General features: G+C 44.1%; 1 protein-coding gene across 1 annotated transcript in view; it reads left to right on the top strand.

Annotated features, from left to right (window-relative positions):
* The first annotated feature begins 1,150 nt into the window (after nucleotides 1-1,150).
* The window catches only part of LOC103277907 (uncharacterized), a 24,916-nt gene continuing 1,124 nt past the window's right edge, over nucleotides 1,151-24,942 (top strand). Inside the window, exons 1-13 of the mRNA XM_062969368.1 lie at nucleotides 1,151-1,484; nucleotides 6,218-6,329; nucleotides 7,075-7,253; nucleotides 8,059-8,264; nucleotides 8,986-9,123; nucleotides 10,396-10,579; nucleotides 16,575-16,665; nucleotides 18,004-18,102; nucleotides 19,099-19,189; nucleotides 20,785-20,991; nucleotides 22,415-22,523; nucleotides 23,538-23,634; nucleotides 24,728-24,822. Coding sequence (XP_062825438.1) covers nucleotides 6,227-6,329; nucleotides 7,075-7,253; nucleotides 8,059-8,264; nucleotides 8,986-9,123; nucleotides 10,396-10,579; nucleotides 16,575-16,665; nucleotides 18,004-18,102; nucleotides 19,099-19,189; nucleotides 20,785-20,991; nucleotides 22,415-22,523; nucleotides 23,538-23,634; nucleotides 24,728-24,822 — 1,599 coding nt within the window. The 5' untranslated portion in view covers nucleotides 1,151-1,484; nucleotides 6,218-6,226. The remainder of the gene's footprint in view (nucleotides 1,485-6,217; nucleotides 6,330-7,074; nucleotides 7,254-8,058; nucleotides 8,265-8,985; nucleotides 9,124-10,395; nucleotides 10,580-16,574; nucleotides 16,666-18,003; nucleotides 18,103-19,098; nucleotides 19,190-20,784; nucleotides 20,992-22,414; nucleotides 22,524-23,537; nucleotides 23,635-24,727; nucleotides 24,823-24,942) is intronic.

Genomic DNA, 24,942 nt, shown 5'->3' with positions numbered 1-24,942 from the left:
TACAAAAAAGGAACCATTTCGTTCTCTGTAGAGAGTATCAAAAGGCAAGAGATGCAAAGCTGCAAGGCTATTCAGTGCTAATCAAGGTGGCCAATTGCAACATTCACACTTGCCTCCAACAGACAAGAGTTCTTTCTCCCACCCTGGACCTTCCACAGATATAAAACCCCACCTGCATAGTTTCCAACAGACCTCACTGAGGATTCCTGCCATAGATGTGGGCAAATCGTCAGGAGAGAATGCTTCTGGAACATGGCCACACAGCCCGTAAAACTCACAGCAACCCGGCAAGAGATTCATTCATCTCAAGAGAACTTAAAAGAAGCACCAACCCTCTCTACTTTCTCTGTGGTGATATCACTTCAGCCCCTTTGTAATGCCTGGGTGGGGCTGAGCGACTGAGGAGGAAAAAGGAAGGGGCCTGAGACTGTTAGGAATGGTGGGCGTTGGAGTCCAAAACACCTGGAGGGCCCAAGTTTATTCATGCCTGCTCTATTGTCTATCAGCCTCTACTTGTCTGGCAAGCAAGCGGTGTGGGTCTACTTCCACTGGAAGTCAACAACAGAGTCAGGCTGGAAGACCAAAACATTCCTACAGAGGTTTTCTCTTAGGTTAACAAAAAATAGTAATTTCTTCAGGTGCGGTTTTCCACTTTCCCTGAAGTCTTGGGCACCAGTGAATGTGGCAGGCTGAGATTCCACAAGCTCAACAGATCTGAAATACAGTGCAAGCATTTTGGATAAGGGAAGTTCAACTTGTGATGTATCTGACAACAAATGGGACTAAGGAAGAACTTCTTCACTGTGAGAGCTGTTCGGAAGTGGAACTTTCTGCCCCGGGCTGTGGTGGAGGCTCCTTCTTTGGAGGCTTTGAAGCAGAGGCTGGATGGCCATCTGTCGGGGATGCTTTGAATGCGATTTCCTGCTTCTTGGCCGGGGGTTGGACTGGATAGCCCATAAGGTCTCTTCCAACTCTATGATTCAATCCTTTTAGTTGGGATCCTGCTTAATGTTGGAAACTAAGTAGGGTCAGCCCTGTTGAGCACTTGGATGGGAGACTGCTACTGGTAGGCGCAGGAGGCTACACTTCAGACAGAGGAAGGGGCTGCCAAGGCTGCTTCTGCCGAAAAGACCCACTAGGCCTCCCTCCATCAGTCGGCAGGCAGCCTGAGGCGCGTCCACACCGGCTCTCGGCGCTCTCCGTTCTCACGACTCCAAAAAGCTGATTTGGGAGGAGTGCCCGCCCTCCTCCTCCTCCTCCCTCTTTCCTCCTTTTCATTTCCATGGCGACAGAAGGCGCAGGAAGTAAACGAGGAACCCAACTTGGCCTCCCCGGGCGGCGCAGCCGGAGGCTCCGCAGTAACTTCTTCTGAACTTCTGGGCAAGTTTGAGAAAAAGCGGGGAGGGCGCCTGGCGTGGGAAGCGAGTGGAAAGCAGGCTTCGAGGAAAGGCAGCGGCTGCGCGGGGAAAGGCCCCTCTGCAAAGGCAGGCCTGGCAAGCGGACCGGGAAGGCGGGGGGGGGGGGGGGTTGCCTTCCTTGAGGCTGCAAAGCGGTGACACGCGTAGGTTCCGCTACAAAAGGTCGTCCACACGACGCAGGCTTCTAGATCCATTTTGCCAAGGGAGAGAATCTTTCAGATGCTGCAACTTTGCATCCTCAGACAAGTGTTGTCTTCTAATACTGTAGTTTATTTATAACTGGCTTGGTTACTTGGGTTATTTGAAAAGGTCGTTGTTTGCTTTTGGATGTTAGGTAATATCAGTTTGATCATATATTACGCTATTTCTTAGGGGAAAAAACTCAGTCTTTGCTTTTGTTTTTTGTGAATGCTCCCATTTGAAAATGTCACAAGGATGTGAGTGAACTGCAATTCCCAAAACTCTTGGCTCAACCCTCCCAAAACTCCACCAGTATTCACAGTTGGCCATGTTGGGTCTGTGTGCCAAGCAGGGCCATAGCCAGGGGGGAAAAATAGGGGGGGGGGGGGGGGTGAAACTTTTTTAAGCGAATCATGAAGAGTAGTTCCATAACGCAAAATAATTTAGAAATCAGGCTCGATTGTTAAACTTCAGTGGACACTCAAGATAGATAAACTTAAGTGGACCAGTTAAAATTCATGAGTAAAGCAGATTTTTTTAAAACCTGAAAAATCTGGGGGGGGGGGGGTGAACCCCATCACCCCCCCCCCTTGGCTACAGCCCTGCCAGGTTTGGTCCAAATCCATCACTTGCTGAGTTCAGTGTTCTCTGAATACTCTGGGTGAATTATAACTCTGATGCCAAAGTCAGTCACTCCAAGTTGGCAGCATTGGATCTGTTTACCAAGTTTGGTCCATTTCCATCATTGGTGGGGTTCAGAGAGCTCACGAATACAGGTGAACTATAACACCCAGAAATAAAGGTCAATCACCTCCCACATCCACCAGTATTCCCATTTGGCCATTTTGAATTTGTGTGCCAAATTTGGTCCAGATCCGTCATCAGATGGGTTCTGAATACGAGTGAACTATAATTCCTGGATGTGAAGGTCAATCACCCCCAAACTCTGCTATTATGCAAATTTGACCATGTTGGGTCTGTGTGGTAAGTTAGTTACAAATCCATTGTTGATGGGGTTCAGAGTGCTCTTAGATTGCAGGGGAACTATACATCCCAGTCTCTACACCTATAAATCATGGTGAATTCTCCACAACCCTCTCCAGTATGTTCAGTTGCTGATCAAGTCCTCTGTTTGCTGTGTGATATAGGATAGGGTAGGAAAGGGTTAAGAGAGAGGCAATGGGTGAGCTTGCAAATGAAGAGAGAAAGGAACACTGGGATGTGCTTGCTGTAACCTGCAATGTTCTGGTAGGGAGTGACTTGGTGGCTCCTCAGCACTGGGAACTATAGCCTGTTTGTGGAGACTGGAGGCTGTCTGTGTGAGCATACATTTTCACTTTTATTATGTGTATAGATAGATAGATAGATAGATAGATAGATAGATAGACAAGCTTGGATACTCAGCATTGCCCGGGCTTTATTTGAAAAAGTCAGTTCTTTAATTGTACAAAATGCATAACGTTGTGGGTGAACTACAGTTCACATCATGCTAGGTTAACCCCCAGAAACTCCATCAGTACTCAAAAGTTTGTTATTTTGGGCAAGTTTGGTCTAGATGCACCATCAGTGGGGTTCAATGTGCTGTCTGACTCCCACTATGGTGAGTCAGTCCCCTCAAATCCCTCCAGTAGGTTGAGTTAGTCATGGGGGTTCTATGTACCAAGTTTGGACCAGGTCCATCATTGGTGGAGGTCTCAGTTTCTCTGGTTGTGGGTGAACTACAACTCCCTCAAAGGAAGATCTCCCCCCCCCCACCCCCCACCCCAAAAAAAAAACCTCTCCAGTAATCAAATTTCAGCATATCAAGTATGTGTGCCAAGTTTGGTCTAGATTGATCGTATTTGAGTTCACAGTGCTCTCTGGATGTAAGTGAACTACAACTTCCCCAAAGACCTCCAGTATTTTTTACTAGTCATGGGGATTCTGTGTGCCAAGTTTGGTCCAACTCCATCTTTGGTGGAGTTCAAAGTGCTCATTGATTGCAGGCGAACTATAAATCCCAGTACCTACAGCTCCAAAATGTCCAGGCCAATTCCCCTCAAAGCCCACCAGTATTCAAATTTGGACATATTGGATATGCATTCCAAGTTTGGTCCAGATCCATCTTTGTTTGGGTTCCTAGTTCTCTCTGGATGTAGGTGAACTACAACTCCTATACAGTGTTCCCTCACTTATCGCAGGGATTACGTTCCAGGACCACCCGCGAAAAGTGAAAATCCGCGAAGTAGGGATGCTATATAGGGACGCGCCCGCTACTGCTGCTGCCTTGTGAGGTGAAAACAAAGCTGCTTCAGCCTCCTTTTCTCTCCCTTCTGCTTCTCCCTCCCTCCCTCCCTCCCTCCCTCCCTTCCTTCCTTCGGTTTCTCCTTAGGAAGGAAGTAGAAAGAGAGATTTATGATATTATTTTATGATTTATAATATTATTTTAGTGTTTATTTTAAAACAGCGAGTCAGCGAAAAGTGAACCGCGAAATAGTGAGGGAACACTGTAAATCCAAAGATGGCCAGTATCTTTTTTTTGGTCATGGGGGTTCTGTGTGCCAAGTTAGTTCCAGGTCCATTGTCAGTGGAGTTCAGAGTGCTCTTAGATTACAGGTGAACTATACATCCCAGTACCTACAACTCCTATAAATCATGGTGAATTCTCCCCAAACCTCTCTAGTATGTTAAGGTGCTGATCAATTCCTCTGTCTGCTGTATGCCATAGAAAAGAGTAGCAAAGGGTTATGGGAGAGACAGTGGGCGGGGTCATGCAAATTCCACACTAATGAAGAGAGTAAGAAACACTGGGATGTCTGTGGTGGAGGAAAAACAGAAAATCTAGTTTGAAATTGTCCCCGTATGAAAGCCTTCACTTGGGTTGTGAGCAGTATTGTGTTTGTGGAGGACATTGGCAAGGCTCTTGTACATGTTCATGGTGCTCACTATAACCTGCAATGTCATTGGAGAGAGGGCCATTGGTGTCTCCTGAGTGGTGGGAGCTAGAGCTATTTGTGGAAGTGGGAGTCTGTCTGTGGAAGTGGACACCCCAGCCACATACATACATACATACATATTTTCACTTTTATTATGTGTATAGATGTGCTATAGTGGTTTTTAGAGCCCCCACTAGTGCAGCAGATTAAATCGCTGACTGCTGAACTTGCTGACTGAAAGGTTCGAATCCAGACAGTGGGGTGAGCTTCCGCTGTCAGCCCCAGCTTCTGCTAACCTAGCAGTTCAAAAACATGCAAATGTGAGTAGATCAATAGGTACCACTCCAGCTGGAAGGTAAGGGTGCTCCATGCAGTCATGCCGGCCACATGATCTTGGAGATGTCTACAGACAACACCGGCTCTTCGACTTAGAAATGGAGATGAGCACTAATCCCCAGAGTTGGACATGACTAGACTTAATGTCAGGGGAAACCTTTACCTTAATAGTGGTTTTAAGAGTTGCTTAGGACTCTTTGAAGACCAGGGATATTATCCCTGCCCAGTCATGAAACCCACTGGATGAACTTGGGCAAGTCACACTTTCTCAACTTCAGATGAAGTCAGTGACAAACCACCTCTTCACAACTATTGCCAAGAAAGCCTTATAATTTGGAAATGATTTGAAGGGACACAAAAACACATGTATAGTCTCCTTTTGCCCAAGTATGTCTGCTGCTGTTAAAACTCTACCTGGGGTTACTGTACAGAACATCTAGAAGGAGCTGAGTCCAACCCTCCTGGGGTCTCAACCCAGCTCCTTGGACTTCCCAGTAGCACCACAGCCCCATCCCATTGATGCAGAAATTGGCAGGGAAACAGCTGCTCATCTGTCTGACTCTTAGGATCCATTTGTTGTCCTTTGCTTTACTGTGTGCAATGTAGTTTATTCAGGTCTGTAGTTGAGGAAACCCACTTTGCCACTCCTTACTTTTACCCTGCTTCCCCTTTCTTAAGAAGGGATGGGTTTCTGAGCTCTTCATCTAAGTTACTCCAGTCTGTGGACCAGTGCCAGTTTGCAAAATGTTAGCTGCTAGCCTATGGTGGATATCTTAGAAAGGAAGGCAGGCAAGCAGGCAGAGTTGTAGCAAATGGATACAAACATAATGATCCCCCATATCAAATATCTTGAGAAGCACTGATGTTGCGAACTTGAGTGTAATGAGTTTATCTGGCAATGGATTCCAGAAATGTTTAACACATTTAAGAGATCAGGGCTTCTCATGCAAGCTGATGTGGGGGGCCATTTTTTTCCTAACTGGCAAGGGACTGATACCATGTTTATGTCCATTGGTTACAAATATTTCTTTCCTGGAAGCTGTTTCTAGACCAGAAGCCAAGAGCTCGCAGATTGGCACTGGTTCAGTGACCACGACTTTGATTGAGTAACACTGGAATAAATCCCACACAATACAATTTGTGGAGGAGCGGTATGAAACATTACTGCTGGGTGATTACCATGCCAGCATCCAGACTGCAGGTGTCTAAATATAACATGATTATTTGCAGCATGTTCACATTATGTTCAGTAAAACTCCACGTGTGAAGATAATGTGATTGTTAGTTTTAATGGTTCTGAGAAAGACAAACCTGGAAACTTGCCAGAAGAGTCACTTTTTCCTCTTTCCCCATCTCCATTCTCTTCAGACCACAAGGATGGCGATGCAAGAACATCTGCGTATAAAGGAATGCCACCGCAGTCCCATAACAGCTCTGGGCTATCATACGGCTCGACGAGAGTGCCTCACTGGTTTTGCAGGTGAGTCTTAGCTGGAGGGCAAGTTTTTCTGTCTTTTTTCCAAAGCATTACAGTCATCATATTCTAATCCACTTCCATCCCTGCTTCATACAACTGTGCAAATCTTAAACAACTTCATTTTTATAGTGTAATCCATCATCTCTGTCCTCAGCACAAAGCACAGTATAAAATACCAATTCCCCATGTACATCTGAGATGGGGAACATGTAGACTGCAACTCTCATCACATCTTAGCAGGAGCTGTTTTGGTTAGGGCTTATTGAGGGTGCCAGTCAACAACATCTGGAGCTTAGCATTTCCTAATATGATGTATACCAGTAACTTGCTTTCTGATTCATGTCCATATGATCAGTACATAGTCCTACATCCAAGTACTTCTTCTGAAAGCACATTTGAGCAGAGCCTGAAAATTCTGATTTTAAAATGAATGAGTATAACGCGACCTTGAAGCTATCCACAACTGAGCAGTGACAGAATGATATTTCCAGTCTTGCAGCAGTATCCTATCTCCTACTTGGTTGTGGAACAGGGAGGACACATTGAAAGTATGGCTTCAACATATCATATCATGTCTAGCTTCTGTCTCACCAAGAAATGCTGGGGTAGTATCACAAGACGCTCAGCCAAAATGTGACAGTCTTTTCCTTGGACTTCTCTCTGTAAATGTGAAAAGGAATGAATCTGAGGTGTTTCCTAAAATGAGCCCCTCCCTTTATTCAGTGTGTTGCTCTTCCTGTTCTGACAGATGGAGTGATCAAGTGGTGGGACATGGAGAGCGGGCGCATGGCTCTGCGCACCAAAGAGCATTCTGGTTGGGTCACCCACTTCCTGTCCTGGGCACCAGCTCGGCTGCTCTTCTCTGCTTCCAATGACAGCTCTGTGCTTGTATGGGCTGCAGGAGGCACTGTGCTTGACCGTATTCTGGTAAGAATCCCACCTCATGCTAATAGCAGAATAGTGGTACATGATGCTTTTTATGCATCTGCATAAAATTAATCACATGCTGTAGAAATACTGTGCCCAGATCTGGCACTTTAAGTCTTCCCCAGGGCATTGGGATTTCTCCTTTGACCAAGATCTGCTCAGTCCTCCTCTCTGCCATTGACACAGGGTGGCCGACATAATTAAAAGCTTGTATCTGCCAATATTCCTTGTAAATATAATTGTGGGCCTCCGAGGTTGATGGTGAGATGCTTATGATGCTCTGCTTGCCAGCTTCAGAGAATTACTAACCCCTCCCAGACATTCTTTCTGGGGAATGGATGGAAGGTACTGTGTCAATACAGCTAGCTAGCCCTCCACATTCACAAAGGCTAGGAGCACAAGACCTCAATGAAAGTGAAAAAACACAAATTTAAAATTTTCTATTTTTTTCTTACTTTTCTTATTTTTCCTCTAGGAATTTGTAGGCCTACAAGCATGACTCTATGGTCAACATCTGCTGGAAACTGATCATAGTATCATATTGGAGGACCTAGAGGTTCCTAAATTTTCCCTAGAAATCTTTAAGTCTCCATCCTGACTGGAATAAGATGATTATAGAGTCACACTGGAGATCATGCTGATGCCTAGAAAAAAAATTGTAATCAAATTCATGAATAATTAAATTTTAAAGTCAAAATCACAAACGTGCGGGGAGTATTGTATTATCTTTCCTAGTCCCTACAATCCTTCTTTTGTGTAGACTCTTCATGTGCTTGATCCTAACCTTTCACGCCTCTCTGTCCAGCTAGGCTACCCCATCTTCACCTTGGCTATTAGCCTGGCTCGGCATCTCCTGCTTTGTGGCAGCAAGGGGCGTCTCGTGGCTTTCCCCTTGGATGAAAGGAGAGAATCTGGACATGTGGTTCACATGGCCCAGGGCTATTCTGAGCAAACGCACACAGACATTGTGTCCTGCATCTCCTGCCTGGACAACCAGATATACACGGCAGGGTAAGCTGGCAGATGGGGGAGGAGACCATTTCTGCTATCAATAATGGTGACTGCCAAAGGGCTAGATGCAAAACTACGCCTCTAGCCATCATGCAAAATGTTGCTGTCTTGCATCCTTTATGTCATGCAGAACATTAACAGCCCTTGAAGGGAATGGGGTAAGAAGGGGATGTAGACACCAATAAAATGAAAGCTATTTATTTATTTATTTATCTATTTATTTATTCTCTTATCTTTCTCTTAGCATGGAAATCAAGGTGGCATACAGCTGTTTAAAAATATAGTTCAATTTAAAAAACTATTAATGTATTGTTGTTGTATGTTTTTTAAGTTATTTCCAACTCATAGCAACCCTAAGGCAGTATCATGGGTTTTCTGGGGTTGAGAGTGTATGACTTGCCCAAAGTTAAAACACAATTAAACCTCAGTTCTTTTTTTTTAAAGTACAAGCTAAAAAAACAAGTTAAAACACATTTAGAGCATAATAAAATAAAACACAACATCCCCCATTAAAAGGTTCATTTGCAACAGCATGTTAAAAACAAAGCCTCTTCCAGATAAAAAGACCTTTTCCTACCATCACAATATCTTCACAAGAACTGAAGGGAAGCCACTTTTCTCCTGTGCAATAAAACCTCTCTCACTACTGAGAGGTTTGGACAAACCTTGGGAATTCATTTCCACCTTCAGTAGAAGACCAGTTCTCCATGTTCCTTTCCAGATATGATGGTAAGCTATTGATTTTTGACACCTATCAGACTCCGGGTAGGAAAGTCCTGACAACCAAGCACTGCATCCGAAGTGCCCATAATGCTGCTATCACACATCTGCTCCTGGTACGTCACCAAGAAACCACCAGGTAAAAGCTTGGTGTGGGGTGAGGGAAATAGACCTGGGTGCTGATGTTTTTGGGTTGTGTCTCCCATCGGCCTTGGGGCACACCTAATCATAAAGGATCTTCATGAGGGTGCACTCCAGTAATGTTTTAGAGGAATATACCTTCTCCATCCCTGAGAAAGACCAGGATATGTGTGGAATCTGGAAGTGTTAACAACCTTGGCAGAAAGTGCCCTTTTCTCATATCACCTGTGAACTACCCTTGCTAAAGTTAGCTCCCATTCTCCAAAATAGTAGAAAACAACAGCTAATTACACATTGGCAAGTGTTGATAAAGTGAAGGTTGCATTTGTACTGTAGTTTTGCAGCCTGTTTTCAGGGTCAAGAGCTTAGAAAATATAAAAATGGTCAAAGGTTTTATTAGAGTTGGGAGCAGCACTCACTTTTTCAGACCAAAAGATGAATCCTGTTCTTCAAACTGTATAGTCTCTTGAATGAAGAGCTTGAGACAACAATCAAAAGATAAGTATGAGCTACCATCACTGGTTATATAAGGACTATAAAATTAGGTGTGGATTGAATAGATTCCTAGTCCCTTTTATATAGTAGGGATGAGAACGCATGGATCATCTGGATATTATTGAACTCAACTCCTGTCTATTCTAACCATGGGAGCCCAGCTCAACATTGTCTGGAGAGCCACATTACCCCATGACTTCTTTTACAGTCTTTGATTAACTAGAACTAGAATTATCTCCTTATCCCCCTGTGGGGCTAATCTGGCTATGGGTTTGTGTGTTTCTCTTCCTTTTCCTCCTTTTGCTACTAGTTTTATGTTTGGTATATTCTCTTGTCTTTCCCCCCTCTTCCCCTCATCTTCTGCACCAGCCACAATTTCCTTCCCTTCCTGGAGAATTGGCACAATGATGGGGAAGTGGAGGGCCAGTGGGGGTTCCTGTTTTCTTTTAATGGATTTTGTTGTAGAAAATGGGCTGTAGCAAATATATAGTTCTAGCAGCTCCTGCAAAGATAATATTTAGCACAAAGAGGAAGGGGAAGCTGTCAGTGATGGTTTAAGTGGAGGGAGCAATGTTGAGAGGTTGGGCATAGGAAGAGATTAATGAAATGGTAGTTGATGCAAAAAAAAGATGGGGTCGAAGCTTGGAAAATATGTTTCCTCGGTCTATCCTTCCAAAAATTCTCCAGCTGGCATGTTTATTGAAGTAATTCTGGGAACTAAAAAAGGATTTTCCCAAGCTCCATTATGCTCTTCTGTGTCTTTTCTCCTCTGCAGAGTGTTCTCGGGTTCTTTTGACCAGACTGTTGGCGTTTGGTCCCAAGATGGGCAGCTGATGCAGCGCCTTGGTCCCTTCACCGGTAACATTACTGGACTGTGTTATGTGGCATCGGTTGGCATCGTCTGGATCGCCAGCGGCACATCCCAGCCCACCCTCTATGAACCTCAGTCTGGGGAAATAGTGAGTGACTCAAGGAGACATTTATTTCCCTGTCCCAACAGCATCCTATTATCTCTCTGCCCTCTACTGGCAGCACATGGGCTTTGCAATCCTTTCAACTAGTGAAAGAAAAAAGAGTGAAAGATGACTTGGCACATCGGATTTTCTTGTCGGGAAAGGAGCACCTGAAACTCCAGACATGGATAAATATACAACGATAGGAACCAGTAAACCTCCAAATCGCAGGTCTCAGAGACGGGGCTGTCATCAAAAGAAATTTAAGACTAGAATCTTCTGGGGAGCAGGATTCAGTAGCTGGACAAGACCTGCAACTACCACCTTCTCCCACAAATTGGCCAATGTTCCCCCAGGTGGTTCTAGATCTGTAAATATGGAGGAGGGAGCACTCGCCCAAAACACTAGAACCTGGGATTTGAATATCAGAACTGTGGGCATAAAAGAGAGAGTGACCTCCCAGTGTGCTGGAGTTAAGAACTTATCCCAACACTCTCGAGGGAACCTAGACTTGGCGTCCCCTAGACCACCCCCCCACCCACAATGCTGGCCGGGTGATCTAGCCTTTACGCCTGCCCCTCATTACTCTGAGGTCCCCATCCATGACCACATGTTAATTGGCCATGCCCCATCTCCTTTTCAGGGGGCCAGTCGAACATTGGGCACCTAGTTTCTACCCTAGAGCCCCCAAGAGAAGTAGGTCTGTGTATGGGAATTCCTACGATCTCTGGGAGGGGGAGGTATGACGGTAGGCGCAGGCTGAATACTAGAGGGAGGCTGAGTCGACGGAAGACTCGGCCCCCCTCTGACCTGCGGCTTATCCCCAAGTGCACTTATGACAGGCTACCAGTTTCCTCCCCTCCTACCCTGGTGTTAGTGAATGCTAGGTCCATAAGGAATAAAACTGCTACTATCAGAGATTTTCTTACTGACCAGGGAGCTGACCTAGTGTGTATCACAGAAACTTGGATCCAAGAGGGGAATGAGATCCTACTCCAGGAAATAACATCTCCAGGTTATGTAATCACCCACCAGATGCGGAGCGGGAGGCGGGGGGGTGGGGTGGCTATGCTCTCCCGTGAAGGCTTTTCACTTAGGGAAGTTCCTGTTTTGGACATCTTTGGCATTGAAAGTGTTGGTCTGGTGTGGGATTCCCCTGAGAGCATAGCCTTCCTACTGGTGTACCGTGCGCCTAGTGCACCAGCAGACAGCCTATCCCAGCTGCTCGAGACTGTGTCGGAGTGGTCCTTGAGGTTCCCCAGACTTATCGTCCTTGGGGATTTCAATGTCCACGCTGATACAGACTCTTGCTCAGCAGCAGCTACGGACCTAGTGTCCACCATGGAGACACTAGGACTCTCGCTCTGTAGTACTGGGCCCACGCATCAGGCAGGACACACGTTAGATTTGATCTTCAGCGCAGGAATTCAAGTGACCCAAGCCTCTATTATAGAGGTTCCATGGTCGGATCACTGTGCCCTGAAGGTCAGGCTGGAGCATGCCTACCCACCTGACAAGGGCACCAAGCCAATTTGGGCCCGCCCAAGAAGACTTATGGAACCTAGTAGGTTCCAGAATGCTCTGAAGGATCTGGAGCCTGTCAGCAACTCGATCGATGTGCAGGTGGACACATGGAACATCAGGCTGTCCAATGCACTCGACGAGATCGCCCCTAGACGCCCTCTCCAACCCCGCCGAAATCGGTCTCCTTGGTTCACCGAGGAACTTCGATCGATGAAGCGGGAAAAGAGACGGCTAGAGGGCGTGTGGCGAGAACTTCATGACAGAGCTTCGAGATCAGCTTATAGGGCATTTATGGAGTCCTATGAGCATGCTATCATCGAAGCAAAGCGAGTATATTATGCCTCTTTGATAGCATCCGCCAGCTCACGACCGGCAAAATTGTTCAAAATAATTAGATCTCTAATGACGGTTCCTAATGTCCCAAAAAGTGATGATCAGGCCCCTTCAGCCGAGGCCTTCCAAAGCTATTTTGTTGACAAGATCTCACTACTACGCCGGGACCTCCCTGCCACAATTGATACAAGGAGAGAACTTGAGACTCCATGGCCACTTGCTGGGCCCACCCTCGACTGGTTCATCCCACTGGACGCAGAGGCTGTCGATAGGCTCATAGCTGTAGCTAGACCGACCACTTGCTCCCTCGATCCTCCCTGGAGCAAGGAGTCTTTCCAGAGGGTTTAAAAGAGCCGGTGGTCTCTCCCCTGCTTAAGAAACCAGATTTAGATCGTTCGGTTCCCTCCAGCTATCGCCCAGTTTCGAACCTCTCGTTCCTGGGCAAGGTGATTGAGAGGGCAGTAGCAGAGCAGTTGCAACAGTTCCTAGACAACACAGCCAGATTAGATCCCTTCCAGTCCGGCTTTCGTGCGGGACACGGGACAGAGACTGTGCTGGTCTCCATCACGGATCACCTTCGATGCCAGCTTGATCAGGGCGGGTCGGTGTTGCTCGTGTTATTAGACCTCACTGCAGCATTTGACACAGTCGATCATAATCTTTTGACCCACCGCCTTGCCGTTGTTGGAGTCAGGGGGACAGCTTTAAATTGGCTGGCCTCCTTTCTTCACAACCGTGGACAGCGAGTGGGGAGGGGAGACCTGGTCTCTGAAAGGTCCCCTCTACTTTGTGGGGTGCCTCAAGGGGCCATTCTCTCCCCTCTGTTGTTTAACATCTATATGCGACCACTTGCTCAGTTGGTCCGAGATTTCGGGCTCGAGTGTTATCAATATGCTGACGACACTCAGCTTGTGTTAAAGATGGAAGGCCGACCGGATTCTGTACCCGACAATTTTCATCAGTGCCTCAAGGCCATTATTGGATGGTTATGTTCCAGTAGGTTAAGGGTGAATCCAGCAAAGACGGAGATCCTATGGCTGGGCTGACCGGGCAGTGGGGATATCCAGTTGCCAATCCTGGATGGTGAAGCGCTACGCCCGTCTTCACTAGTAAAGAGTCTGGGAGTCCTCTTGGACCCTTCACTGACGATGGAGGCCCAGGTCTCTGCCGTTAGCAAAACCGCCTTTTTTCATCTTCGGCAGGCTAGACGGCTAGCCCCCTATCTGTCTAGGGACAACCTGGCTACGGTGATCCAGGCTACGGTCATCTCGAGACTGGACTACTGTAATGCCCTTTACATTGGCCTTCCTGTGTCGGTGATCCGGAAGCTCAAATTGGTGCAAAATGCAGCTGCCCGGCTCCTTGCGGGAGTCCCGATGAGATGCCACATAACACCAATCTTACGGCAGCTGCACTGGTTACCAATTGAGCACTGGATCACTTTCAAAGTGATGGTACTTACCTTTAAGGCCTTACATGGTCTAGGGCCGATGTATCTAAGGGACCGCCTCACTCCCTACAAACCCCAGAGATCCCTCCGTTCTGAGGACCAAGACCTGTTGGAAGTCCCCAGTTTTAAGGCCTTGCGTCTAACAGCAACTAGACGCAGAGCCTTTTCAGCAGTGGCACCATCTCTCTGGAACCACCTTGCCACCTGAAGTCCGTGCCTTGCGGGACTTGTCGGCTTTCCGCAGGGCATGTAAGACACACCTGTTTCGGCAGGCCTTTGAGTTCTGTTAGATGTTTTAAAAGGTGCTTTTAGGATGTTTTTAAGATATTTTTAAAGATGTTTTAAAGATGTTTTAAGATGTTTTTAAATTGTTGATTTTAGCCGGTTCTTGTAAGCCGCCCCGAGCCCTAGGGGAGTGGCGGCATATAAGTTTGAAAAATAAATAAATATAAATAAATATACACCAGACATATTTATGCATACATGCATATGTAACCCCCCCCCACTCTCTCTGTACCTCATTGCAAAGAGATATGTTCTGTTTTCCTTCCATTCCCTTTTTTGTGAGTAGCAATCAAAGTCATCACCCAGTTGATTTTTCTCTGCATACACAGCTGCCTTCACTAATTGATTTCCACACTAGTTTGGAGACTTCCTTTCTATTTCTCTCTGATCCACAGAGTTTATATCGTGCATTTCCAGCTTGTTTTTTGAGCAAAATCATAACCATAATGGGGAACAAGAGCTACTTGGTTACATCTGCAAAAGACTCCCAAACATTTTGTTAAGAGCATTCATGAGCAGAATTATTTTCTTGCTTAATTTAATCATTAGGCAGGCTCAAATGATAAAGCTTTTCATGGGCCTGTACCACTTCAAAGAGCTGCCTGGGTAACATTCGAGCTCTCTGTTCCCCCCACCCATTGCCCCACATCAGCCCAAAACATATTGTTCCAGCAAGGCTTAATCACTTCAGCCTGCTGTATGTGTTAGCAGCCTGTTTGCCTGAGATATTTACAGACCTCTAGAATGAAACCTTTGAATCTGTGCTACTCTGCCTGCATTGAGCTTGCAGTCAGTGGCATTCTTGAGCCTATTATTGCATGCCCGCTGATGATGCATGGGGAATCAATGGCTTATCCGAAGGAGGATGGGGGTGGGGGGAGAACGGTACCCAGTTCCATGAAAGAGACATCCTTTGAATATAGATGACCCCAGGATCAATTCCCAGTTGTTATGTGCATTCAAGTCCTTTCTGACTTATGGTGACTCTACAATAAACTTGTCATATCCTGTTTATCTTTGCCTCCCTCTGAGGCTGAGAAAGTGTGACTTATCAAAAGTCAATCACTTAGTCTGCATGGCTTTGAACTCTGATTTCCAGAGCCATAGTCCAAAACCCAAACCAATACAGTACACTGCCTTTCTCAATCCCCAACATCATCAGGTTAAAAGATTTCATGTAACACATTATTTATTTATTTATTTATTTATTTACAGCATTTATATTCCGCCCTTCTCACCCCAAAGGGGACTCAGGGCGGATCACATTACACATATTAGGCAAACATTCAATGCCTTTTAACATAGGACAAAGACAAACAACAACATAGCTCCGAGCGGGCCTCGAACTTATGACCTCCTGGTCAGTGATTCATTGCAGTTAATTGCACTGGCTTGCTCTCCCGTGTGCGCCACAGTCCCGGGCTAGATTATTAGAAAGACTTCTGTCTGTGAAGCCAGATCACTGCTGTCAGCTAGAACAGACAATATTGGGCTAGATAGTCAAATAATATGCTTGACTGGGAGTATCAGAACTGGATTTCGACTCTTCGACTCAAAGCTAAATTTCAGCTCCTAGAATCTCATAATCTATATGGTCACCAGTCATCCAGTCATGCTGGCATGGGAATGCTGTGAGTTATAGTGCCAAAAAAGAAGCATTCCTACTAAGGCAAATTCCTCTGTTCCTATAAAATCTATTTGCAAGGATGACTCTATCTTTAGTCAGCTAGCCTGATTGTAGGAACATCTTTCCTATTCATTACTTAAATGGCATCTTTAAAATGACCTAGGGTGCAGAGATTGCTTTTAGATGAAGCATTTTCTTGCAACCAGTGGCTTTTTGCGGCAGCTCAAACCCATCTTTTCTGATCATTATGTTATGGCATAGCTAACATAAGGATTATACATAACTATTTTATATTGGAAAAAAATAAGATGCAGCCTTTCTCAAATGTCAGGTGGCAGATACAATTAAGATTAAAGTATGTCTCTTTTCAAGTAGTTTCCCAAGTGGTTGTATCCTCCTTTCTGGGGGCATGCTGAACAGCTGATTTTTCATTTGCCATTTCACTTGGATAGATGTTTCAAAGGCTTCTAATGTCACTAGTACTGTATTCCTGGATCTTCAGATTTCTCCAAAATATTTTCACAGTTGACATTTCTTTGTAACTCTTAATCATCCCAGCACCAGAAACTGAATTTTCTGTGAGTTCCTCCCTGCTGCTATGTAAACTATTCATTCAAACAACAGCTTCCCACAGGTCCATCATAAGTTCGTGTTTGATCTTTCTCCAACTCCCAGGGGAAATGATGTGGCACTTGTCTATAATTCTGCATGCTAGGAAAGGAACAAGGCGAAATGATTATTAAACGGCCATCTGTATTATATTCCTTTTATGTTAATTTCAGGTTTCACAATTCATATCCACATTCCAGCAGAAGAAAGATGGCCCCCTTCTCCAACAGCTTTTCAGCCTGCCAGATTCGCGGCATGTGATTGGTGAGCACCCTAATAAAGCCACCTTCCTCAACTGCAATGTAAGATCTCATCTGGCCTCCCAATGATCTGTGCAGGACTTTTGGATTCACCATCCTTTCTCATTTGTATATCAAGTCCTTTCAAGCATTTTGGAGAAAAATAAGCTTAGAAGAAAAAAGAAGGATAATGGGATGCATTAGTTAGAGCAGTGGTTCTCGACTTGCGGTCTCCAGATGTTTCTGGCCTACAACTCCCAGAAATTCCAGCCAGTTTACCAGCTATTAAAGGAGTTGAAGGCCAAAAACATCTGGGGACCCCAGGTTGAGAACCACTGAGTTAAAGCAACATAAGGGAAGCTGTGTCCCTTTGGACTAACTCCCATCAGCCCTGGCCAGTATGGTATACATTGAAGAATAATGGCAGTGGCTGTTAATTGAGTTCTGGAGAGTAAAAAGTTTCCCGTATCTGGATTAGAGGGATGGATTCAAGTTTTCTGGCTCCTTTGTAGACAGTCACTATCTTCCAGCCTAACTTGATTCATAAGGTATTGTGTGGCTAATAGATGAAAACAAAACTATGGGATCTTATTCAGTTCTTGCCAAACAGGAGCAAGTGCATAACAGATCACTGAGTTTAGGCCATCTGCATTTATTACTTCTCCTTTCTTCAGTTCCTGACACACCAGGAGGAAATCTGGAATGGGTTACCTTAAGAAACCATCTGTCCAAAAGACAAACTTTGTCTCTTAGATTACCCTTCCCAAAGTGATATTAAAGCAAAAGTTCCACAGAGCCAGGTGCTGAGAAAAGAAGCAGCTACTAGCCTATGTCAAAGATGCCTTCTCTGGAAGTGCATTTGAGTTGAGAGTATGACTGGGACTGCCTGCTACTGTTTATTGCCACTGCCATTTGTTGCTATTTTTCCGCTGGTGCTGAGAAGGGCCTCTTGGATACCTCCCTGAGCAACCAGTGAGAAATATAAATTACCAAATCATAACATTGGCCTTAGTATGAACTGCTTGGAGGAAAGGGGATATCAGTGTGATGCTGTTTATTAGCTTAATTGAGCATGTAGGAATATGGTGTTGAATCTTTCTCAGATTTCTTGTTGGGACACAGAGACGAGTTTCTACTGCTGTCCCATATTTATGGATACATACAATTTTGTACAAGCAAGAATATAGCTGTTGTCTTCTTTTTAATATCATATTTTGTAGCTTGGGTATTCATCCTCCTTGGAAGTATGGCAAAGCCAGGGGTGTGGCAAGAACTTACAGAATAATATAAATCATTTTAAGAAACAAACAACAAACAGTCTGTTGGTTTCAGGTAGAATAAGCAGAACCTTTCCTCATTTCAGGCACAGCAAAGCCACAGCAAATACTGGTGTGGCGCTACAGTGAATTGGGCTGCCTGACAGTGCTGCCTTGCAAACATCCACTTGAATGTCTAGCCTATGGTAAGTGATCGGGCTCTGTTTCCAACTTGACATCAACTCCAACAGATCAGGACCAGTAAGATCCACAAGGTGAGCCTTATCTATCTGGGCCAAACCAGATAGTAGTTTGGGGAGGGTGGGGGTGATCTTTGCTTTATTTGGCTAGCAATTATTCCTTGGTTTAGCTCAGGGGTCCACAAACTTTTAAAACAGGAGGCCAGTTCACTGTCCCTCAGACCGCTGGAGGATCGAACTATAGTGGGGTTTTTATTAAAAAAAAAAAAAAAAAGAACTATGAACAAATTCCTATGCACACTGCACATATCTTATTTTGAAGTTAAAAAAACAAAATGGGAACAAATACAGCCTCAATGTTAATAATACTGTAATAATCATCATCATCATCATCATAAAAATAAAGAGGGATGGAAGACATCCCTTGGGCCATCTAGTCCAACCCCCTTCTGCTTTTGTGCACCAAAAGTACAAGCAAAGCACCCCTGACAGATGGCCACCCAGCCTCAATGTTAATAATCATAATCAAAATAATAAAGAGGGTTGGAAGAGACCCCTTGGGCCGTTTAGTCCACCCCCTTCTTCCTTTGTGCACCAAAAGCACAAGCAAAGCACCCCTTAATAATTAATTATCAAATAAATAAATAAATAAAAATGCCGTAATAAAAAGCACAAGCAAAACATTGGAAGACGCGCACCAGGTGAGGGAGGAGGTGGGAAAGGTGCCCGTCTTTCCCTCCTCCCTTGCCCCATGCATGCCTTCCGCAACAGCGGCAGTGGGAAAGCTGTGTGAGGGGCGAGGGAGCAGGGAAAAGTGTGTGCCTTTCCCTCCTTCGTGCCACACGCACCTTCCTTGGCAGAGGGGGCTGGAGCCATCACCGTGGGGGCCAGATAAATGGGGGGGGGCACTTATGGCCCGCAGGCTGTAGTTTGGGGACCCCTGGTTTAGCTTCTCAAAGTTCAATGAAGTTTCAGTTGACTTTTTGAATATTTTCCCATTAGCTAAGAAGGAACCTATTTTGCTCTTCAGTGGGGACATCAGTGGAACAATGCAAAAATGGGAAAGGAGCTACATATCTCCCTTTATTTACAGGTAAGAATAATTTTCTCTGAAGCTCAGATAACATCTGCCATTCTCAGTTGCAAGTAAGTCCCCAGTATTAGAAATACTAGTAAGCAGAGGAAAAGGCTTGGAAAACTTACTCTTTTGCTACGTCATCTTTTTTAAAAAAATTAAGTCTCTTTAAACTGTTTAAGCTCAATTGTGTCTTGATACTATAATTTCTTTAACTGTGTTTTTCATAATACTGTATGAAGTTTTTTATTTAGTGCAAAGGTCAGCAGCCACATTACTAACTGGGGCGAACTTTAAGGAGCATACCATGCCCCTCGTAAAGCAGCTCCACTTGCTTCTAACAAGTTTCCAGGCCCAATTCAAAGTGCAGGTGATTACCTATAAAGCCCTATATGCTTCAGATCCAACCTATCTTCAAGACCGCATCTCTTTCTATGAACCTGCGTGAGCATTGAAATGTGCTGGAGAGGCCCTTCTCTCGGTCCCACCACCAGCTCAAATATGGTTGATGGGGACGAGAGTTAAGGCCTTCTCGGTAATAGCTCCATGGCTCTGGAATTTCTTACCTATAGAAATTAGACTTGCCCCCACCCTTCAAGCCTTTTGGATGAGTTTAAAAACATGGCTCTTCCAACTGGCCTTTGAGCCTGTGTAATTCTGTGCCTGATGACCCGATTGTGCCAAGCGGCAATTTATTGCAGATAATTAGCTTATTCACAGGTTTTACTGCATTTTAGGAATTTTTTAAAATAATTCTTATATTTTTACTGGGATTTTACATACAATGTAGCTTTTATATTTATGTTATATATTTTATGTTGTGTACTTGTATACTGTATATTGTGGTTCAAACGTGGCACTATAGTGCTTCTGTGAGCTGCCTGAGTCCCCCTGGAGAGATGGTGGCGGGGTACAAATAAAGATTTATTATAGTATTTATATTTATAATTGTTTTTATTTACAGTAGGCCTTCTACATTCTCTGTGGCTAGGTCTGTGGAAAAACCATGAATTAAAACTGCTATTTGTTTCAACTCTAGAAATCTTTAGGTCCTCCAGCGTGACCATATTTATGGTAATTTTATTCTACTGGAAGACCTACAAATGCCTAGAAAACAGCTCTCTCTAGGAATCTCTAGGTTCTCCAGTGCATCTTTGTGCTCAACTTCCATGAGAGGACTTAGAGATTCCTATAGGGAATATATTAATCAAATCCATGAATAATCAAATTTGCAAAAGTCAAGGCCACAAAAGTGAAGAGTCAAGTGTATCCTGTTAGTCACCTTCAGTGCTAATTCTGTGGAAAAGTGGGATATAAATAAATAAATAAATTTTGGATTACCATTCTCCAAATCAACATGGCCACTAGCTTTTCCAGGCTCTGCCTAGGCTGAAGAGTGCTGTTGATGACAAGAAAAGAATCACAGTCTGACCAGAAGGCTGCTATTAGTTACCAGAACTATGTGGAAATGAATGATAAAATCTGCTACGCTTCTTTTGGTCATAATAGTGATCTTCCTTTTAGAGTGAGACACTTAGCTATGGCTACAAGTATGTTGTTCACACCTACGGATGTACATCACATGTCACCCTGGGTATCTCTCTTTCCTTCAGCAGGGAGTCCTTCTGCCTCAATGAAGCCCAGCTGGAGCGACAAGGACCCAGGCTTCAGGAGAGGGACAAGGGTTGCAGGAAGGAGCTCCAACCTCGTCCAGACTCTCCTCAAAAATGGAGAAAAGGCCCTCGTGATCACCAGAGTAGTTACACTAGAGCCCAAAGCACAGCCAAAGGCACACAAAGAGAGATCATAGGCTTCACAAGGTATGATCTGTGGGAGCAGTGGAGACCCTATATCAAAAAAAAATCAAGTCACTTCCACATCAGGGATCCCCTTGGAGAACCTCAGGCTTTCCAGAGGCTTTGGATCACAACTCCCACAGACTGAATCTACATTGCCTTATAATGCAGTTTCAGAATGCATATTAACTGCACTGAACCAGATTATGTGGCTGTAGACTCATATAATCCAGTTTAATTAATTAAACCTGCATTATATGCTTCTGCGCTGGCCATATTATAATGCAGTTCAAACTGCATTATTTGACCATGTAGATCCAGCCACAGTCTCTTTTCATTGGTCATACAGCCTGGGGCTTTGGGGAGGTGAAGTAGAGATTACCTAGACCAGTGGTTCCTAACCTTTTGACTCGCAGAGCCCTTTTTAGAATCAGTTTCTATGGTGGAGCCCCTTAGGTGTACCCTATGTCTTATAAGTTAATTGTTTTTAGGAGTAGTATTGCAGGGAGAGGGAAAGGGTCTATAGTTAGGAAATGTAAACATATATCTAAACAATTGTGCAATGCTCATGAAATGAAATTGTTTTTTAAAACAATTTGTTTATTTTTATTTATTTTATTTTCCTGGAGTGGCCGCAGAGCCCCCCAGGAAGTGCACACAGAGCCCTTAGGGCTCCACGGAGCACAGGTTGGGAACTACTTACCTAGAGGCTCAGAGGCCCCTGCCCCACATTCCTACTCTCGGGGTTGGTGCTCCTAGTGGCTGCTTTCCCCAAGCACATGTCACATAAATCAGTGTGCAGTAATCAGAGCACAATACTAGCACATGCACTAAACTGTGTAAGGTGACTTAGACCAAAGCTCACTTTTCTAAACTACCATCTAACCTTGGCCAATAGAGCCCAAGCACCATGTAATCTAGGACAGGCATGAGCAAACTTTGTTTTGGACTTCAACTCCCATAATTCCTAACAGCCGGTAAGATGGCTAGAATTTCTGGAAGTTGAAATCCAAAACACCTGGAGGGCCAAAGTTTGCCCATGCATGATCTAGAACTACCACACTTTAAACTGGCGTGAGGATTCTGGGAGTTATAGTGCAAAAAGTAAGCATTCCAACCTCTGATTATAAAGCAGATTCCTCTGTCCCTGAGAAATATTTTTTCCTAGGATGACGTCACCCCATTTAAGGAACTACCTTTTAGGCCCCTTCTACACTTCCATATAATCCAGATTATCTGCTTTGAAGTGGATTATATGATTTTACACTGTCATATAATCCAGTTCAAAGCAGATAATCTGATTTTATTTGGCAGTGTAGAAGGGGCCTTAGTGGGCTATCCAGAAGCAAGTGGGGAAGAGTGAGCACATACATATGTGAAGTCAGGTGCTAAGGATTCAAGTATGAATGTAAAGCTCTTTCTAACAAGAGGAATTCTCTTTTAACAGGGCCCTGTTTGTTGATCAGCTGGATATTCTGGTAATGTCGGCAACAAATGGGAACATTTATCTCTGGGAGTTTGAGAGCTTAACTCCATATGATGATTTCCATGTCCAAGTGAGAACAAACCCCTATCCCAGTTTCCTTCCCATCATCTGACTCTCTTAATATTATTGTCTGAAGAAGGCAGGGCTTGGAGATATTCTGCAGGGAGGGAAGTTACTTAACATCAACCACATGTCCAGTTGAAACAATAGCAATAAAGTAAGGACCTCATCACACTGAGGTTTGTAAGCCAGAGGAAAGTGGGGAAACCGTGGGGCAGTGTAAAGCTGACACTTACCACTGATGGTTATGGGATCCCATGCCAACATGTTTCCGTTCTGTCCCCGGCTTCTTCCCTGACTTCTTGTATGAGGAGTCAAGTGTCCACCCACCTCCTCTGGGCTCCACTTCTTGTCACTGCCGCCATAGATCCTAAAAGAGCCCCGCCATAAGTAGCCCTGTGTCATTTGATGGCCCTTGGGGGACTCGGTGCCGGCAACGTTCTGGCAGCACAGAGAAGCAAAAATAGATTCAATGTGATGAGTTGGTAAGTGTAGATCCTTTAACTATGTTGTGGCAAGTGGAATATAGTAGTACTTATTATCAGCTCAAGGCACAGGCTTGGCTACAAGAAATTTTCCACATGGGTGGCTGAGATAGTGACATCTTTGCTTTTAATGTACACAAACTTTTGTTTCATGCCTACAATGTTTAAAAATTATTTATATTGTTTATAAAATTGCTTTCAGGTTATGTGAATAAGGTATATATGAAAGACAAATGAACTGTGTTTAGACTTGAGTTGCATTTCTAAGATATCTCATTATGTAGATATATGCAAATAAAAGATAGCCAAAAAAAATTCATTAGGAATACCCAACTTTTATCTCTACTCCTCTGGCAATGGTGATTTGGGTTTTGTTTTTCTTGTTTTAGAAAAGGGAACAACATCTTAGGAAAAGGTCCAGGCCTATGTAAAAGATACATAATTTTTTGTTCTTAATAAAGATATGGAAGAGTAATAACTACAACCCTCAGAATTCCCCAACCAATGTGGACAATGGATACTTTCCTCTTGTGCTGTAGCAATGCCTATCTGAGCTGGACAAGGATGCTAGAACACTGGCTTCAACCCACACCCAAGATAAGGAGGCCCAAGAACATTCATCCTCTTCTATGGCAGGTGAAGACATTGGTTTGGGATGGGATAGGACCATCGAAAGAATTTCAAAGGTGCACAGAAATAAATGTAAAATGGTCTACCATATTTCAAAGGTATTTTTCTTCAGAACTACTTAAATGGACTAAGGCTTGGAAAGTTATATTTTTAAAGTTAGCAATGGGATCTATTTTTATGTGTGGTTGTGAAGGTTGAACAGTGAAGAAAATTTAAAGGATTAAAAAAAATGTGTGCTGTAAGAGACTTATGTGGATATCAAGGACTGCCAAGAAGATAAATAAATGGGTCCAAGAATGCTCTATCCCTAAAAGCCAATATGACTAAACTGAGACTATAATACCTTGAGCATAACATGAGATTACACGACTCATTAGAAAATACTATAATGTTTGACAAAATGGAAATCAATAGAAAAAAGAAAGACCACAACACAAGTGAATGGGCTCAGTCAAAGAAGCCATGCTCATGAGTCTGCAGGACTTGAGCAGGGCTGGTCATGGTAGCGTGTCTGGAAGTCTCTATTTATAGAATTGTCATAAATTGAAACTGTTGTTGTTGTTGTTGTTGTTTTGAAAATTATCAATTGCTGCTGCTACTCCTCCTCCTCCTCTTTATAGTCATATCTCAAACATTGAATAACAAATCTTAATACTACATAGTGTTCACCAGAGGTGCAAAACAAATTCTCTGCAATCCACCTTGTTGTGTCAGCACTCCCAACCCTGGTCCATTAAATGTTTTGATTCTGTAACTATTCAGTATTTATTTACACACACCTTTGAAACTCCATTGTTTCCTGTTTTTCCCTCTACTCCTGGGGCTTTTGCACCTCTTCTCAGTGGAACAGGGTGAAACATATTAGCACAATAAGGGATGAAGAACCTTTTGCTTTCCAATGTCTTTGGACTAAAGGTGATCTACAACTCCTATAGTCTTTTTCCAGTGGTGATGATGTCTTCTCCCTAGACTAGCTCTATTTGGGATTAAATAATATTGATCTGATTCTTTGGGAATCTCCCTGATGTTAAAAAAAATCTGCCCCTGTTTTCTTTCCTTGCTCTGCTACTGTCTCTCATGCCACTGTTGTCTCTAACAGGGTTCACTTGCAGAATGGTCCTTTGTGGGCACACAGGCATGGTGACAGCACTCACCTTGGCAGGTGATTATACTGACATCTGTTTCCCCTGTTTGGTAAGTGAAAATCGTAATTTGGGAAAGTCCCATATAGTGTACCCCTACAGAAAGATAAATGCATTATGGGAAAGGGGACATACATTTGTATAATACAGCTTGGGCATTCTTTTTCAAAAT

Source organism: Anolis carolinensis, chromosome 2 (assembly GCF_035594765.1).
Source record: "Anolis carolinensis isolate JA03-04 chromosome 2, rAnoCar3.1.pri, whole genome shotgun sequence".
Lineage (NCBI taxonomy): Eukaryota > Metazoa > Chordata > Lepidosauria > Squamata > Dactyloidae > Anolis > Anolis carolinensis.
Note: the sequence above shows the minus strand (reverse complement) of the source record. Positions and strands in the feature narration are given on the sequence as shown.